Source organism: Caloenas nicobarica, chromosome 10, assembly GCF_036013445.1.
Source record: "Caloenas nicobarica isolate bCalNic1 chromosome 10, bCalNic1.hap1, whole genome shotgun sequence".
Lineage (NCBI taxonomy): Eukaryota > Metazoa > Chordata > Aves > Columbiformes > Columbidae > Caloenas > Caloenas nicobarica.
In genome coordinates this window covers 10,286,040-10,306,080 of record NC_088254.1, presented here as the reverse complement: position 1 = coordinate 10,306,080, position 20,041 = coordinate 10,286,040, and the positions used below count along the sequence as shown (strand labels likewise).

General features: G+C 35.7%; 1 protein-coding gene across 1 annotated transcript in view; it reads left to right on the top strand.

Annotated features, from left to right (window-relative positions):
- Nucleotides 1-646: 646 nt before the first annotated feature.
- LOC135992622 (protein unc-13 homolog A-like) overlaps nucleotides 647-20,041 on the top strand; it is a 46,288-nt gene continuing 26,893 nt past the window's right edge. The window contains exons 1-4 of the mRNA XM_065641919.1: nucleotides 647-789; nucleotides 1,006-1,123; nucleotides 2,145-2,268; nucleotides 6,135-6,270. Of these exons, the coding sequence (XP_065497991.1) occupies nucleotides 647-789; nucleotides 1,006-1,123; nucleotides 2,145-2,268; nucleotides 6,135-6,270 (521 nt within the window). The remainder of the gene's footprint in view (nucleotides 790-1,005; nucleotides 1,124-2,144; nucleotides 2,269-6,134; nucleotides 6,271-20,041) is intronic.

Genomic DNA, 20,041 nt, shown 5'->3' with positions numbered 1-20,041 from the left:
GCATTTTAAAAATTATGTATCGTTTAAGCTTTCAAAATGCAGTTTCACTGTTCAGTTATCAGTGCAATAGTTTTAAAGTCGAGGTCCAAAAATACCAGAAGATAAGAATTTACAATCTGTCTTCCATAACATATTTGTGAAGGGAGAAGCTGAACAAAGATTCATTCTACCTATTCCGCTGCATGAGTACAGCAGAAAAGTAGACATTGAGCCAGCCAAGACAATGTTTTTTGAGAGTAATGTGATAAGTTCAGTACCCATCTCAGGGGTGGTGCCCTTTGCCCTTCTCAGGTTTCACTTGTCCTTTTCCTGGTAACTTTGTTATATTGTTTATATTTAAAGAACTGGTCTGTAACTGCTTATAGTAATATACAAAGGAAAGACACATTCCATGAGGAAATAACTTTTCTCTTCGTTTTAGTTCAGTGTCTTGAGTGAGTCATATGACCTCACAAAATTTTGTTTTAAATTCTTGCAAAATAAGATTGTGGTATGGTATTTTTTTGGTGAAAACCAGCTAGTTATAAAATGCGTCCTATAAGTAAAATTTAAATAAAGCCTGGATCAGCAGCTCTCAGAGTTGCGAGTTATTTTCCCATCGTATTTTTATTGTATAGTGCAACTTCTCAATACTGATGAAGGGAATATGCTTCAAACGTCTTTTATACCTGGACTCCTTTACATTGAAGACGACGAACTGGTTCAGTTTCCTGTAGGAAATGGTCTAGCACTTCTTTCTTCTACTGACAACTGGGACTTCTGTGCCACGTTTCCAGCAGAATTGTCCTTGTCAGTTTGTAAGAGCGATCCTGAACAATAAGACTTGAGACTTGGCCTGTCCAGTCTAACCTTTGCATCACGCCTGCTGTCTTGCATTTCGAGTATTACTGAAAGCAAAACACCTCTGTATCTGCTTTAAGTCACTAACTCAAGTTATTATGATAGATTACCAAGTAGCTGAGACTGCATTTTCAGTTTAATGGTTTGTGTGTTCATTGTCTTTAGTGAAATCTGTGCTGATACGAAGGGCTTCATTATAGAGCTGTGGAAGAAAGGCTTGCTCTGGGATAGCATTTTAGGAGTTCTATGGATTCCCCTTGCAACTGTGGAACATGGAACAGATGTAAGTTGACTTTCTGTGGAAATATAAAACACTGGCTAAAATCTCGTATGTCCTATTATATCTCACAAATGAGTTTTTTATTTTTAGCCTTGCCAAATACTGTGATGACATTTATGGTCAATGTATATCTCTATATCACTTGTTTCAGTATATAATACTGGGGCATAATGCACATTTAACTCTCAAAGTGACTACTGATATGCATTAGCCATATACCCTGGAGAAATGGCTCACATGCCGAGTCAGGTATAATTCAGTAGGGGGGTTAGAGTTCATCGGTACTCATTAATTATTAGGGAGGCAGGGACAGTTTGGTTTATGCGATTAGAGTGAGGGAATTTCAAATTTAGGTTCCTGAACAGCTTTTCATTGTGTGACCTTGGGTAAATCTCTATTAGAATGGCCAAAATACTGTTGTTCTGTCTCTCAAGAAAATTGGACATTGTCTCAAAGATGAAAACAGAAATTTACCCCATGGTAATAGGGAAGAAATTAATAGTACAATGAGCACATATAAATGGGTGAGTGGAGAAAATGAGTCAATCCCAAGAGCTCATCATAACCCTGCAGATCTGCTCTGGGCTTCATAACTCAGAAATAGTCTGTAAGGGAGAGTTACTTCAGAATCTCTTTTTTGGCTTGGTTATTAGCATATGTTGATTGCTTCAGTCTTGCTAGAATGTACTTGTTTAGTACCAGTTCAAAGGGAACTGGAAAATCTCAGTGCATAAGAGTATTTTTCAATATTCATATTTCTTGCATATTAATCATCTGACCATCTTAATGTGGATTTGTATTTACTGTAGAGCAAATATTTTATTCTTTTGAATTCCATGCCTGTGAGAAAATTTGAAGTCCTAACTACCACTTACACAAACAAAAGTTGGAAGAGTCTAGAACGGATCCTAAGCCTATTAGTATCATAAAAAAACTCTGATTGACTTAAGGGAACCTTCATTCAGGAAGAAGTGAATAATGCTATAAATCCTATGCAGGTAACTCTCAGAATGTTTTTTCCTAGGAAGGTCCAGGTACCTGGTGGACATTGCATTCTGAAGTAATAAAAAAGGGGAGTGAGATTCAAGGCACAAAAACACCAACTTCGCATGAGATCTTACTAGATGTCTACTTTGCATTACCATTTGGTGAGTTATGGGTTCTATTCCACTTTAAGTTCCTGAAATACGATAGCAAATAGTAATTGTTCTCTAAAATCTTATACACTTGTTTGTCACTGGAGAATTTGTATAACATACTGATAAGCCACTGAGAGCCACTTACCATGAGGAACTGGATGAACCATTCCACTGGTTAATGTTCATCCACATGTGGATTGTAGAGCTAAAGAAAGTATTAAGACTCGTTCTACTGGGGCCTGTGTTATAGCTCTGTATCACATCAGCTTTGACCAGTCATTTGCACAATGTAAGTTCTAGTAAAGTCTAGGACTTCACAGCATTTTTATCTTATTAGCAAAGGTTCTCTGCCCTGATGAATAGTGCATATGAAGATGGAAACTGCATATATGTGAATGAAAATAGTGTATATGAAGGTAGAAATGGAAACTGAACATCAAATAATGCATGACATCACATTATTCCCAGATTTAATACAAAGAGATTGACTTTATCAAGATTATCAGACCATCTATATGACATGGTCCAATATGCCAAATGAGTACACAAAGATAAATTAGCTTAATATTTTATTCTTTAAACAGTCTAATGAACTATGACTAAAGAGAGTAATCCTGAAATTTATACAATAATAAAATTAAAAAACATGAAGAAATGCTAATGCGAAACATTATCTTTTGAAAGGGAGAAATAGAAGTCACACCAAAAAGAAGCTCTCCAGCTGTTTAATGTTCTTTTTCAAATGCATTGCCTGGAACTGAACTTGGCAATACAGTTAATGCTGATTAGAGCAGACCAGTTATTTCTGATGTTTCTGTGTGTAGCCTGCATAACTACACTCTTGTTAATACATGTGGTAGAATGTATACCTTTTCACAGAGTAACTGTGGACCATTGTGGATTCTTATGAGTCACAACAGGGCCTAAATCTATTTTTCTTTTCCCTTCAGAAATTACTTTTTATTTAGTACTTCTTAGCCTTTTGAAAGATAACCTAAGCCCTAGTCACGGTCACATTCTGGATTTTTTTAGTCTTTTGTTTTGTTTCATTGCTTCACTGTGTGTTTGAGGATTTCTTTTTATTTGTTTTTGGTTGGTTGGTTTTGGTTTTTTTGTTGTTGTTTTTTTTCCCAGCAGCCACAAGGAATTTTCAGTTGTCTGAGTAAAAGTTCATATGGACAAACTTTTTTCTTGCTATTCACATGTGCCTCCATGTCATTTTCACAAGATAATTCTATTTCCTCTAAGCATGATGGAAAGTGTACATATGTCAAATAGACTGAATCGTCAAGTACAAAAAGAGAATAGTAGTACGAAGAAGGAGTGGTTTATAAAGAATATGACAGAAAAGGACAACAGTTTGTGCAGTAATAGTGGAATACCCATTATAAAAGGAAATAAAATTGGTACAAATGGTATTTATTCTATGTGCTATTAATTCTTCATGAAAGCTCCTTTGAATCAGCAGCATGTTTTGTGTGTCCTTACATAGTTTTCATATTGTAGAAACCTGGTGCAAATCTGTTATAGAAACTCTAATTGTGTTTTTACAAGCTGTAAATCCAGGTTGTTTCTGATTTCAGGCTGCTGCTTGGAGGGAGTGTCGGTCCATAGGTTGATGTCTGTATTCTGTTTCCAAATATTTACATTTGAATGAGTTTTAAAGGCAGTCCCTGGGACTGTACTCTTGGAGCACTGTGGAAATCCTATAGAGGTCACTAATACACCATAGTTTTCCGTGCAGAGGGAAGGCCTCAAAATCATTAAGTCTAGGGTGTTGAGAAGCCACATGTTTAACTTTACCCTCTACTTGGAGTTCGACTAAGGCATTCCATTTTGATAGTTTATTCTGTTGAATGGCTCTCGGCTCAGCTGTGACCAGCTGAAAATCTGTCCTTGACTATTGGAACAGCTACAGCCTCTTTGTTATGACAAATTACGCTGGAAAGGTAGAAGACTGCAGTTAGTTTTTCACTTTTCCTGAAAGATGTCCATTTGAGAATGCCAGATACTTGGTGGAAATGTAAGAGCCTTCCACAATGCTTTAACAATATGGCTTCATTTGTACTTGAAGCACTCCATGTAGTAACAGGGAAGTGTTTTAACATCATTAGTTCATTCATGAGTGCTTTTGTCTAGAAGTATCATCTAATGTTAGTTGTAGTAGGAACAAAGTTGTCATTTCACCATTGCCATCTAGACTGAACTCCATTAAAAGAAAAAGACTGCTAAGTAAAATGAGGATCTCGTATACTTAAAATTCTGCAAGCAAATTCACAGTAATAAAATACGGACTCTAGATAAATACTACTTCTGAATTGTGAACATTTTTAATATTTCTAAAATATAAGGGTTTTTAAAAGAATAATCAGGTTTTGTTATGAAATACAGTAATTTTGTTTCAAATTTATTAGGTCACTCTTGTAAGAGAAGACAGAAGAAAAATCAAAGGACATGACTATCTATCATGCTCCTTAACAGTCAATTATACCTTACATAGAGAGTATAAGCTAAAAAAAATAGAGATAATTTTACTTAAGTGGAATGTATTTGGTAATGGCTATAATTTTGAACATCATTTGTGTGACTTGGGAGCTACAATCTCATTTCACCAAGTAGCCTACTGAAAGTCAACAGAATTTTAACCTCACAAGTAATTTGGAAACTGCCATGCAGGTATTCACCTTTTAGGCTCTTTATCACTTTCTGCCATATACATTAATTAGCAAATGAGGATATAAGGTAACAAGAATGAAGTAATAATGATCAGTCCCTCTTTCTGCAATAGTCACCATACTATTAGTCACTGATAGACCAAGGGATTAGGAAATGAGAAAATGAATTGTTCTGATACAATTTTGATCAGCCTGTAACAGGGCCATGAAAACTCATAGTGGAGTGATTTGGAAAACAGTATAAAATTCTAAGTTCAGAGCACCTTAGTGTGATAGTTCACTTATGTTTACAACCTGAAAGTTGGCATTAATTGACACAGCAGGAAAACCACAAGATCCTGTTTTTTTTCAAAAGTATTATCTTGTATCTTCTCTTTGTTTCACAACAGTGTTGTTTTTATTTTGAGCAAAAGATATGACATAAATTTTACTTTTTTGGTAGGTAACCATGTGTGGCTAAACAGTGTGAGAGGAAATAAATCAAAACATAGTTCCTAATATATAATTGAAACATTAAAAATGGAGGAAAAGAAAATTCTTCTAATCAGTATGGAAAAAAATTTCCCCACACTTAGGACCAGATCAGGAACCCTTTCCTCTCACTGAAGCTAATAGGACAATTTATAGAGTACAATGTTGTGCAGGAAATCAGTTTGTACCTCCAATTGCAGATGAGACTTGCCAGGTTTCTCCAAAGACATAGGAGCTTGTAAAAAGTTCTAGGCCAATAGCAATGGAATTAAAGTAAAATTTGATTCCTTACTTAAAACACAAACCAACAACAACAAAAAACCCAAAACCAAACTGAAAAAAGCCTGCCTTGGAATACTGTGCATGGACACATAAGAAATGCATGGCCAGTTAAGAACTGAAGTTGGACTGGGAAATTAAGAGATACATTTTTCTTGCCAATCCAGCAATAGCTCAGTTTTCAATTGTAAAATGAACTGTTTCCAAGTTCGTCTAACAAAAATGTAACTGGCTTAGGCCTGTTTTCAAAGGAACAATCAGAAGGTGATCTTGGAACTGTTTCTACTATTCTTGTAAAAAGTGATTTAATTGTAATAATGTTTTGTAATTGGCTTGATTAATTCCCTATTACTATGAACTGAATTAATTGATTTAATGTGCACTTCCTCTTTTAGAGGTTCCTGCTGTAAAATGGACTGAAAGATTTCTAGCAGGTTTTTTTCTCTACAGATACCCACAAAGATTTAGATTGCAGAGGCTGGTACAGAGGGACACCCCTCCGAGGTACAAGACATTTGCATCAAGATACATATGATAGTCTGTCATCCATGGAAAGTGGTCTCAGCATACAAGAAAGCGAACTAAGGTATTTTAATTTTTGGTATCAGATGAATCATAACTTTGTTTGGTTTTGTTTGTAATTACTGAATGACATGGATATGTATACAATTCTTTTAAGCAAGAATGTGACTGGAAGTTTTATAAACATATAAAACCATAAGGCATATGTTTCCATTATGCTGGGACAGAGCATCATAAATCTTCATATTCTGTTGAAAGAAAAAAAAAAAAGCGAAGAAAACTGTATCCTGCCAGACCAGTCTGTAAAGATGTGTGCCTTCTCAATGAATCTTTGGTGGTCAGAAAAGAGGATTTTAGCCTACAAAAAATGTAGATATTGAAGGCAACCAGAAATAACTTTGGCAAATTCCTACAAAACAATAATATAAACATCTAATGATTCAAAGAGGTGAATCACATTCTAGAATCTTTTGCAGTAGATTATGTGTATACAGATGGCTTCAGAAGTGCAAAAATGTTGGTCAATTGGCCTTCATTTAAGATGATGTTTCAAAGGGTAATATTTTCAATACAATACACATATTTATTTGCTTTCCTATATTCTTTAATGACAGACACGTGGTAAAGCAAGTTTCTTTCAAATAAAATAAACATCTCACCAGAACTGAAAGTCATTCTTTCAACCCATCCTTGCCTCTAACCCATCCTACTCTTCCATCTCCAGCCCCGTGTTGGGACCATCTCATCTCTTCCATCTCTTCTGGAAATGTACTTTGTTGAAACAAGCTGTCTGTTTTGAAATGAGAAACAAGAAGCCCCACTTTTTGGCTTGATTAGTTTTCTGTGTGTTTAGTTAATTGAACAGGTTCAGGGATGAATGGAGGACACTGAAAGAAGTAGTGCTGCTTCCACTGTCAGCTTATCACTGCTTTCCCTGTGTTGTGCAGCTCAGTGGGTCATCATGAAAGTTTTTCTCACGATTCATGGAACAAAACTGGGAACTGATCTGGATTAAAAACTGAAACATTTTGCTAGGTAACCTTAGCTTTGTGGTCCATTTAACTTAGCAGATGTTCAAATATTTTATGTCAGCATAAAGGAAGAGCAGAAATGAGCAGGGGCAGTTCTAGCTTATTTCAGTTTAAAGGTAGTAGATTAACAGCCTATATAATAGGACACATAATGTAGCATGGAACAAAGTTTCTGACAGAGCTTCAAACAACAGAACTCCATCTTGCAAGAGGAGGCAGTAGAAAGTCTGGTGTTATGGCTATTTGCATTACGTTTAACAATGACTTTCCAGGTTTTGGTTCACAAGCAGTGTGCTGCCTGTATGATACTTTAATTTTAATGTCCACAAGACATTAAAGAAATTGGAACTGAGACCAATAGGAAGAACAAGTAACATTTGTTAGAAGGTTCAGTGGGCCAACAAAATTGACGGATGAGTAGTCTATAAGATTCCTTGTTACTGTCTTTCTGAAAATACATGAAGTTCTATCTGGCTAAGCGTTGAGAACACTTTAGTGGTATTAAAATAAAAATTATTGCAGTGTTCACTATCTGCAACTGTGACTGTGGGGGTCTAGATTGTTTTACCTTTTAAACAATCATCTCTGGAAAATCTACAGAGCTGAGACAGATAAGAGTCACCTCAGCAGCTCATTGGGAGCCCTGCCTTTCCCTGATAGTCAGTCTTCAACTATGTCTCACATGGTGGAGCAGGAAGGTTCCTTCTTCCCTGCCTAGATTACGTGCAATGGATGCTAAATGCAGTTCACCCAAAGTTGAAATAAAGGCAATACAAAATGTGAAGAACTGCTTACAACCAAAAGTAAGGTAAAGAATTCAAGGGCCCTGCCACAAACCATAAACTATAAGGCAAGCCATCAAAGGAAAATTCTTATAGGAGCCATGAGATGTGAAAATGTTTGTTGCATAGCTATGTATTCTGTAAACACTGTACTGTATGTGACAGTATTTTATATTAGGACACTAAATTATAATACCCAGAGCAGGATAAGGTTGAAAAATACATATATAACTGTGATGGAATTATATTCCTAAATATTTTCAGAAATTAAGAATCCTGCTTGATTTAAAAGTAGCAAAAAGGAGAGCAGAAGTGCACAAATTTGTTCTAACCTGTTTCTTTGTACTACAAATTGATCTTGAAGATTTGCATAATGAAATGATTCTTGATGCAGTCTTCTAGTTATGTCATTGTTTAGGTAACATCTATTAATTTTCAGCTACTTTTTACAAATCCCAAAGTCTTAGATACCTTTGCAGTGTGTATTGCTGTTTCAGTATCACAAAGATTTTGTGTGCCTTGTTTGTGTTGAAGCACTAAACTGCCTTCCTGGTTCAGATATGCAAATGGGTATATGAGGAGGGAAGTGATGGGATAATGGAATTTAACTGTTACATTGAGTTCCTTGGACTCCTTCGTATGTGGCAAGTTCTGTAAGTGGTTTGGGTTTCTTGGTGGATCCTCTCTTTTCCTTGTGTGTTCGTAGGCCATGATTTTATAATGCAGTGTGCTTAAAATCAGAATTGGTTTAATTTCTATTACATGACCCTGATCTCAGCTCACTGTCCTCTTGAGTACAATGGTACAAATCTTTGTCCTCATCCTATTTAAAAAAAAAATAAAAGAGAAAAATTGTAAGGTTGGTTGTTCTAATGGCAAATATTTTTACCTGAACCATTTTGTAGATTTGGCAGTGGCTAGTGCAAATAGTGGTTTTAGTATGCCATTGAATAGGTACAGATGCAAGGGGCAGGTGATGGGAAGAAAAGGTTGGAATTGTTGTTAACAGCTTTGTGTTGTGGAACTGCAGATTTATAGGAGAAAGAAGAGTGCTTGTAAGGTGAGTGCTTGCCTCTCATCTAAGTGGAATAGCGGAGCTATAGCCCATATTTAAAAGCTAACCACATGAATTGTTTTTCTAAAACACTGGAGCATTGAAAAGTTCAGGTACAGCTTTTTTTGAAGTAGAGAGTATATAGTTTGGAACCAGAGATACTGGTGAGTGAAAGATGGCAGCCAGCAGACTATCATCTTCTGTTAGAGTACTCCCTGGTTATTCAATATTTATCTCTGATAGCCTGCCATGAAAAAAATAGATCTGTAAATGCTCGTGGAAATGAATATTTTGCCTAGTGGGGTTACAGTTAGCTCTGTTTCTTCTGTATGGGAGAGGATACTGAGAGAGGCTCCAGAGAGCAGTTCAGTGTAGCTGCTGCTCTTAATCACCTGTCTTGATACCCAGACCTAAGCAGCTTAATCTGATGCCAAGACTGTGTGGAGGGGGCTGGACTGGACGAATATCAGCTATTTGTTCACGTAAGAAGATCAAAAGAATGTCTGAACAAAAAGGTAACATCTAATGAAATAAATGTCCTCTTATTAAAAACAAACAAACAACAAAAAAAAAACCCCAACCTTAAAAGCTTCTGTTCAACAGGTCTTGGGTGATACGAGGTTTTGTGACTATTCTAATAGATGGTTAAAGGTGTGTTTCACAACCCAATATATACTTCTTTTAAGCTAAATTGGACCAATTGACAGTGTTGATCCATAAAGCTTCATCTCTGTCCTGTTCTCACCCTTGGACGTGTGTCCACGTAGTGTTCAGCTATTGGATTGTGACTTTCTGAAAGCTTAAGCAATTCCTGACATGATTTGGGTGTTGTAAGTAATTTATTGCATCCAGAGAGCAGGAAAGGCATTTGATTCCATTTTGGAAGCTGATGTGTTTTCCTTAACAGGCTACCACACTTTCTGGAAGTTTTCCAGAAGGCAATTAATTTTTTGATCTCTTTGCTCTGAACAAGCAACAATGCTGTGGGAGGCGGGAAAGATAATTGCAATCTTTCTGCTTCCCTGAGTGTGGAAGATGATGATGCATAACGGGTGGAAGAGGCAAGGAATGAAGTAGCAACAATTGTATAACTCCCCTGCCATCACCTTCTGTTGAGTGGGGTTGAATAGTCAGGAAGGAGTCTGGTCAGGCTCTGAGAACATTACTCGACAGTGGTCTCTGCTTGCCAAGGGAAACCAGGGGTGGGGGCAACAAACCACAACTCTCTTTACTGTTAATTTTGGCTTTTGTATTAGCTGTCACAGACTATATTACTTTTCATGGTGTCCTCTATCTGTAGTAACTGAAGAAACTCTGTGAGCAGCTCACCCTCAAAAAGTAGTGTTGTTCTGTTGAGGGATAGAACATGCGCTTAGGGAATGCAGCAGGAATACACGGAGTGTCAGGCACTTGGCTCATGTTTAAGCCATGTCTGACAGCAATGGTACCAGAAAAATACCTCAAACACACACACACACACACACACACAAAAGATGATAAAAGCTATTACATTATTAAGTTATGTATTCTCTGAGGGGATGACACGTGTATGCACTTAAATGACCTTTTCATGTACAGTAAAAGAGCAGAGTCCTAGTGTGTGCAGCTTCAACACAAAGTTACTTGGAAATAAATGAGTCTGCAAAAAGATTGTCAAGCTCATGGATGCAGTTAGGCAGTAGATTGTATATATAAAAGGCGCTACAGCATCATTTTGGCTGTCGTGATCCTTGGCCTGTTTACATTTACTAGCAAGATTTTGCAGGGTATTTACGGAGAAGTACAAGTGCATCCTTAGGGGAAGAACTGTCAGTAATGGCAGTATTCAAGAGCTATTTCTCTATTATTCTGAGCACTCATCCAGCCATTAGCATATCATCTAGGCCGACGTCTTTTTCAACAGAGATCTGAGCCTCCGAGCAGGTTAAGCTAAACCAAAAGAATTTAACCTAACCTGTGAAATTTCTTACCTCTTTGTCTCAGATAATTTTATTGAATTTAAATGAACTTTTGTATTACTAAATAGAGGGTCACCACTAAATTACAAGATAATATTTTTAAATTGAAAGGTTTTAATCTAGTAATAGGTATTTTTAAAGATTATGAGCAGAAATATGATGATCTTTTTAAAGCTAAATTAAAGATAAAGATGTCTATTCCAAATAACTGTATTTGTACTATGAAAATACAGAAGAAAAGTCTGGGAAAGTAGGGAAGAAGATTAGACTGTTTGTTTTGAATGGCTGTATTAAACCCCAAATTTAACTATCCTGTAAATATTTAAGTATTAATCTGTACAAAACGTCTTAATTAATCTGTTTCTTACACTGACATTTGTCAATTATCTGGTTATATACATAAATGGTGTTTATGGCAGTTTTACTCTAGATGTAGACTGATAGGTAATTAAATGTAACTTATTAATTTTTTCCATAAATCATAAATTAACTAAATTGGAGTTTGAAGGATGTGGTAAATGGTTTAGTGACTTCTTATTACAGCAATATATTTTCTTCTGGAGTCTTAAAAAAAAAAAGAAGAGAGAGGAAAATATTGTTTAAAAAAATAAATCTGAGTTTTGCTTCAATGAAGGTAATTAATGAATGGATGACTGTAATTTTTTAAAATTGGCAATGAAGTATTTTAGTATATCCTTCATTCTGGCTGTGTATAGTAACCATACGATAAATCAACTGATTCATTCTGTATACATTGTTAGTACCCAGTGCTGAATGCTACTACTTGAAAGAATAAGGATTTCATGGTTAATCTCTCTGGTACCATTCATGTACAAACATGTTGCTATATATCCAGAATAGCCAGAAATTTACAGATTTTACGCCAGAATGGAATGACTGAAACAAGGTGCCTTATAATTGAAAAATATATAAATTATGGAGAAGGACGTAATGACTGGGTACTTCATATAATTATATGCTACTTCTTCAGGAAAAATAAGCATAGAAGTACTTCAACTATACTCTTCAGTAAAATCACACTTTTCATGTGTGCTTCCTTGGTGTGCTATCATACTTGGGCACATCTATCATATTAGCAGTATGCTATGGCATAAATGCTTTAAGCTATAACAATTTCAATTAGAACTGCAGATAAGGAAATAAAGTATATACAATATTCTGTGAAATGTTAAAGTTTGTAAAAAGCTTTAAATGAAAGCCAAGTATTCTATTTACAGTCAAGCTACATTAGCATAGAAATGAATTAATCGATGCAATTAGTATACTTGTAATTTGAAACACATTAATATTAAAATACTACAATCAATGCTTGTATTCACAATAAGTTTACAGTATTTGTTCTGAAGACATTTAACTTAATTAGAAAATAGAAAAGGAAAATATTCTTAATGATTGAAACCAATCAATTAATCTAGGCCTCAGAATGAAAAAAGAGTGTGTTGTAAAATTACTGTTTTGAACAACTACTGTTTGAAACAAAAGTCAGATTATGCTGAAAAGGTACACCAAAGAAAAAAATTACACATCAAAAAAGTAAGCTTATGTTCCATTTTCAGAGTAATTTAGTCACCCAGCTTTTGAAAAATGTTACTCAAAATCTTGTTTTAAAAATGCTTGCTGTATTTAAAAAAAAACAACAACAAAAACCAACAATCAGATACATTGTGAATATTAATGACAATAATTAGAAAATATTAATGCTGCGGTCCACAGTTAATCACATAAATAAAGTACTATGCAAGCGCTTATCAATTAGAAACTAAACTGAACGGCATGAAATTGATAAGGGGCATTTCCAAAACAAGCAAAATTAAACAAAGATTTCTTGAAAATATCAACCTGCTCACCCGCTGCCCGCCCCCCCAAAAAAAAATATTTTTTTTTTTTTTAAAAAAGCATGTTCTGTGTTACGTACTTCTCTGCAGAGATACAAATCAGTCATTGGACAAGGAAAAAAGAAAAAGACTTGATTACATAAAAAAGTCTATTCTTCAGGTTTTATTTCTGCCTACATAGGCTGTATGAGTAGATGTCATCACAGATCCTTGTATTCACACAGGAAATGACAAAATCGGTTTTGATTATTTTGTTCCAAAGTGTTTGGCTTTGTGACAAGTAGCTGCTGAGTGTTTAAAGGAGCTATATTACTAAAAATGTATTTCATGATCTGCAACCACTAGCAATGTTGATTTTAATGTAAAAGTCATTAAACTGATATTAAAGCAAATTAATGTGGTATGACAGCAATATGTAGATTTTTTTTGAAAAGATGAATACTGAAAAGAAAGTTTAAATGTGATTGTCTTAGAAGTTTCTTAATGCTTGAAACATCTTGAGAGGTAAATGGCCTCCTAAAAAATGTAATTCATTTTCCCTGTTTCTAAATACAGAGAAGCAAACATTAATGTCTAAATTCATTTGAAGTGATGACTTTACAGCCATTTGTCCAGTAATCTGTTTAATTATTCATGCCTAGATAACAGAAAAAGTGATAGGCAGGCATAAAATTATTTCTCCACCATGAAAATTTCCACCTCCACCTCTTGGCTGCAGCTCAGGCACTCCTGAAACCATATTTCCAATATGCTGCCATAACTGTTTAAATAGGTAATGTTTTTCCATGTATGTTTGGTTTCTGTTGTGATCATTCAATAACAGATTGTTTCTTAAAGCTATATCACAGAATGGCTAAGCATAACCTATGTTTTATGGTATGTTATTGTTTCTTTTCATGTTTACTGCCAAACAGAAATGAGGTCCAAAAGAAAGAAAAGAAGAAGGTGGACTAAAAAAAAGTGTATGTCACACATAATCCTTTTGGCTATGATGGTCCACTGATTCCCAGTCTTTCTGAACTGGCATATTACTTTTAAAATACAAAAAAACAGTTGACATTGTAATTAGTGGGGGTTTGCATATAATCATTATTCTGAGGCTGTTCTCTAAAATCAAGCCACATGTTACATGATTGCAGTCCCTGTGTCATTGTTTTAGAGAGCTTTAGTTGTATTACTGAGCTTTACTTTCTCATAGCTGATACTATGCTCTTCCACACATTTGAAGAAGAAAGCAACTACTTCCCAGAGTAGCAGCTTCATTTGCTCTGGAGAGCTGAGAGGAACATCTCATAGAATGATGTTTCATACAAGTGCATATTCTTTTCTAAGTGGTTAAGCTGTTCCAGTCAACTGCATTTTCAGACATATTGTACTTACTGGGGTCTGTGGTGATTTGGTTTTGTGTTTGTTTTTTTGTTGCTGTTGTTGTGGGACTTTTTTTTGGAGGGGGGGATGTGGCATGGAGTAGGTGGGAGAGGGGCTGTATGTATGTGCTTCCAAGAAATAGTTCTGTTCCCTTCCAGCGGAGTGAAACAAAGCTGATGAAAGGGCTGGAAGAAATGACCTATGAGGAGCAGCTAAGGACTTTGGGTTTGTCTAGTTTGGAGAAAAGGAGACTGAGGGGTGACCTCATTGCTCTCTACAGTTTACTGAAGAGGGGAAGGGAAAGGGAGCTGCTGAGCTCTCCTCCCTGGTATCCAGTGATAGGACATGTGGGAATGGTTCAAAGCTGCACCAGAGGAGGTTTAGACTGGACATTAGGAAGCATTTTTTACTGAGAGGGTGGTCAAACACTCGAACAGGCTTCCAGGAGAGGTGGTCTATGCCCCAAGCCTGCCAGTGTTTAAGAGGCAAATGGACAATGCTGCTAATACCATGCTTTAACTTTTGGTCAGCCCTGAATTTGTCAGGCAGTTGGACTAGATGATTGTTGTGGGTCCCTCCAGCTGAAATATTATTTTCTTTTCAGGCAGAGACTTGAGCAGAATTCAGTTTGGCTAAACATAGGTGTCCAGTGCTGTTTGGATTTTCCCTGTAATTCCTTCAAGACAGATCTACTAGACTGAAAAAAATAAAAATAAATACTTCACCTCCTATTCTTCCTCAAACCCAAACTATTGATTAGGAAAAATAGTTTAGAGAAAACAATTATAACTAATTGAGCTATATCAAATCTATTTTCGAGATAGTGACTGAACATGGATGCAGAAATCATAGCTGGTAAATGTGAATCTTGACAGTAAATAGAGAAAATTAGTTTCTCATGATATCTTCTAATTAGCATAAATAGCATCATATACAGGTCTTAAAGGTGGAAACCAACAATACTTTATCATTTCTATAGTATCTAGTGTGATAGAAACATTTGATGTCCATAACAGTTCAGTGGAAGAGAATGTGAATCTTGATAAGTGGCTGCTGCAACTACTGCTTCTTTGATTTGCTGTTCTAAAAGAGCTAGTTTATTTTTTCCTCTAGATAACAGTTTAAGTCATAATATTTCTGTGTTCCAAAGGCAAGGCAAAATGGCTGTTTACATCAAATACCCACTGACTGAGTGGCTTCCCTGAATATGAACTGGTTTTGCATATTAAAGAGCATTCCTCTCAGGTCTTTGGCTGCTTGAGCAGCTGTTTTCTACTTGGTTTATAGAAAGCAGCGCGAGTAGGAAGGTATTCTGCTTTAGGTGATGTTTGGTTTAGTTTTATAGATCAGTCATTTAAAACTGCAAATGATGTTATCAATTTATTTTATTACAGTAAGGCAGATAAGAGAAAACTGTTGTAATAGTGGCTTACAGTCTTATATAAAATCAAGCCCTTCTGAATAGCACTGTAGTGCTGAGAGTTCATTCTATTGTTCCCCAGGCTGAATTCTCATCTGTCAGTCAAGATAACATGCTCATTGATGATCCTTCCTGCTCTGCAGCCCTTTCCAAGTTCAGTTCCTCTCTCTTGCTTTTACCAAATGTGTTTTTCCTTCTGATCTTTTGTGGTCTAGAACTATTGCTCTTGATTGGAGTAAAAGTAGTTCTTTCAAAATCAGCTTTAAAAAAAAATGCTTCTGAAAAATTTTAAAGAATGTTGCGGTAGCTCTCCACAGCTGGAAAAGTGTAGACAAAGATTACAATTAGAGCTGGAGAATGCCAAGTATCAGAAATATACTGAATTTGAAGTTTAAGAGATTTTAATGGGTTTTCTTATATGTCTCTACTTTATAACTGTTAACTTCACAGTTGTTACCAGTTTTATTCTTATGTTAAAAAATTTTGACTGAAGAACATGGAAGAGGAGGTAAATTAGCAGTAGCAATAGGTAGATAAACCATTGTATTTGAAAGAGATTGAGAAAAAGGACATTGAGAGAATTGAGGAAATTAACGTTTAGGGAATTGACAATTCCATCAGAAAAAAAAAAATAATGTATAAAACTGTTAATAGTAGTAGGGAACAGAACAGATTTACTTTGGCAAGGCAAATTGTAGTTTAGAACAAGTGATGGTGAGCTGATATGGAATGTGGATGTACATTTTCTTCCCTATAATTATCCCAAATAGATTTTGGTAGGTTGGTTTTGTTTGTTTTCAAAGCTAAATGCTTTAATTTACATCATGAAGTACTCAGTAGGATCTATTTAAAAGTTTGCTGAAAAATTATGTAGCGCAGCTGTCAATCTGATCTTTGTAGAACTTTTGAAAGCAAAAGTCTTCATACTCAACTGACTTCTTAGAAATACGGAATGCAGAATTAAGTCCTTAGGTAAGTGAAGATGAGCCAGTGCAGCCAGCTGTTCCCCAAGGGATGGGCAGTCAGGCACGATAGCACAGCAAGCAGGGCAAGGGGCCTCACCAGCCGGTGCCCCAAACCACTACCCCAGGCAACTCCAGAAATAGCAGCAATGGTCAATCAACAGTGCAGATGACCAGAAAAGTATATGGTGATGAAACAGGTCCAAGGTCAAACTGGTAAGTCAGCTCTTATAGGTCAGGATCAGGTCTAGTGATGGCAACCAGGGTAAGACACAGCACAATGCTCACCTGGCAAGTCTGTGACAGTGAGGCAGGGTCAAGCTCAAACCAGGACACCAGTCCAAGAGTGATTGTCTAGATCAATGGGTATGTGGGCAGAGCTGTACTTGAACCAGCAACTGTCACTCCTATAACCTTGTCTCTTGATACACTCAGGGCCCTGACAGAGAGACAGAAGAGTGATTGAAAAATACTGCTGCAGATTTGTTTTTTAATTATTGAGTTATTGATGATAAATGGAATTGATAAAACTGAATTTCTATTCTAATAGATTTGTTCAAATTATTTCTCATTTAAAATAATAATATAGACCTTTATATATCCACGTCATGTCTCTGTAAAGACAGGCATTCTGTTGCAGAATTAAAAGGAATTAATCTGACAAAATGTTCAGCAGCTCTGGAGTGCTCTGAAGAACTCTGTAGAAATTAGGTCTTCTGTTTTGGATATTTGGTTTAATACAACACAATCTTTACACATATTTTTCAGGTCTTTCCTTGGGTTTGAACTTGACCGTGTATTTTAGTCTAGGAATGAGATAATCATGGGAAAACTTGTAGTAGGAGAAGAGGTATAGTGTCTAGTTCTGCCACAAGAGATACAGCCAGGTTTGATATCCTGTGGTATATATAAAATAACTTACAAAACCTAATTATAAAAAAAAGGTTATCTATTAAAATAAAATATAACTATCTTTATCACATGGCAGAGATTACTATTAGTTTCTTCCAATATCCATCCCTATTAGACCATACTGTGTTGCTCCTCCCAGATGTCATAACTTTCCTTTAAATCTTTCACAAGTGTCTGTTTTACTTGTGGTTATGGAAGTGTTCTGGTGGTTGTTTTGCATCCTATTATGACTTGATATTGAGCTTTAATTGACTTCATTATTACTGTTCATGGCTTTGTATTGTTTGTTATGGTGACAACATTTCATAAGAAATGATGAATCATTATGACCTTCCCTGAGATTCCATGTAATAATACTATTAATGGGTTCATTAGGTGTGAACGGAATAGAATAGTCTTTGGGAGTGGTGGTTTGGTGGGGTTTTTTTGTCCTAGATTAATTAAAGTTCTATGCCTTCTTAGGTGTTCTGTTCTCACCCAGCTGTATTAATGCTCTACTGTGATGCAGTTATTTCGTCTTTCATTCCCAAAAGGTTTACGTGCTATAAAGGTTAACAGACTTCACTTAGACCTTACTTATGTAAGTAGTAATTTATTTAACTAAGTAGCCTTGTCAGCTTCTGGGAACTAGTTTATCTAATTAATGCTTACAGATATGTGTAAAAGATGTATATTCAGTCTCTGTGCAAGTATTCCCTTGAAACTGCCACAAAAGCTGTTCATTTATAGAAAAGCTGAAATAGTCAAGTCGGATATCAGTTCTTGTGCAGGGAAATCCCCTTTGTAGGACTTCATTTAAAAAAAAAAAGCAGCCATTTCAGGTAGAGGCACAAGAAAAGAGAGCTCCTGTGGGAAGAGGAGCACATCTTTATCTAAAGTTTCATTAGGCTCTGAGTGTTGTGCCATATTTCATCTTTAAGCTGCTTCTGTGAAAGTTACCAACATGTTCATGTGCAGGGTAAACTTCACTAGAAATAATTCACTGCATTTTCATAGCAATTGCTTAGTTACAAACTCATAGATTAAATTTTGATTGGTTGACAATGAAAGCAGTAAGCTACTTAGTGTAAATTCATATTACTCTTTTTTTTTCTCATTTCATTAATTTGATTACCTATTAGTAGGGATTTTTCAAATGGAATTTCAAGTATTGATGTGGATTATCGGTACAAAGTTTTCTAGCATGTTGTCCATGGACTAGCAGTCAATGATATATGACTTAAACAAGTTGTCCTCCTGAACTTGTGGTTTCTATGAATTACTCTGCAATAGACTCAAAAGTAGTCCAAACAGTAAAATCATCTCCCTTGGAAACACCTTCCTTTCTGTCTTGGATATTGAGATTCAAGGTTAGAAAAGCCATATAAGCCTGTGATGTGGAGAGATGGCAGACAGCTTTTTTGCTTTATGGTGCAGCAATTGCTGAAGGTCAGGGAAAACGCTGGTCATGTAAATGCAGACACTACAGGTACAGATTAAGTTTGGACTAAAACCCAACTGATTTTTGCAGTGCGAGACAGCTGTTTAAAGATAGCTTAAATATGGTCAGATATTTAACATGCTTTCATATAAAATTTAAGTGCTTTAAGCTAAAGAAGTCTATGTAGAGCACTAGAGCTTCCTCTATTATTCCTATTCCTTACTTGTTGCAAATCAAGCTGGATAGAAGGAGAAAATAGGAACAGCACTAGGTGCCTAAAGCTAATCCTGTTCTGGTTTTCCCTACAGTAGGTAAGGATTATGGCAAGACACTAGATAAACATTCAACATTCTGGTGCAGCAGGAGGGCAAGGACACTTCATGTTCTTAAACCATTTCAGAGTTTCTGAAGAAGAACAGATTCATCCAAAAATTGTTGTTATTTTTCTTAACTATCACATAGTTATCATTGTATCCTACTATTATATTCTTTCATTAGCTAAAACAATAAGCCAAAAAATCTTACACTACTCAACATGATAGTTTTGTATTTCTGTGTTTCACATAGTTTAGAAGTATAGACAGATTGAATCTATGTAAGGATTTATTTGAGGTATGAGTTTATCATACTTGGATACTGTGCAAGAGTTTTGAATGCTAATATGATGGGTCTTAGTCAAAAGAAGGTAGTGAAAAATATGTAGTATTATAATTAAATATAGTTGTTATTAATTAAGTTGTAATTCAGGGCAAGTATAACTTATTCAGCACATTCATAGTGTATCAAATTAGTGACTTTGTCAAATACAAAAGTTTAAGTAGTTATTATTTCCCTTTCAGAGTACCCATTCTCAGCTACACAGAATAGTTTGCTATATCTGTGATGATACAAAAGCTTGTTGGGTCATATGGTAAGTCAGAACACCTAAATAACCTAACTGGAAAATAATTGTTAAAGTAAGCTGTAACTTTCTGAATCAGTTTTAACAGAGACAGCAATAACCCACAAACCTATAGTCTGAAGGGTAAAAACACACTAGAGAGAGGAAAGTACTTACCTTGCAACAAATAGT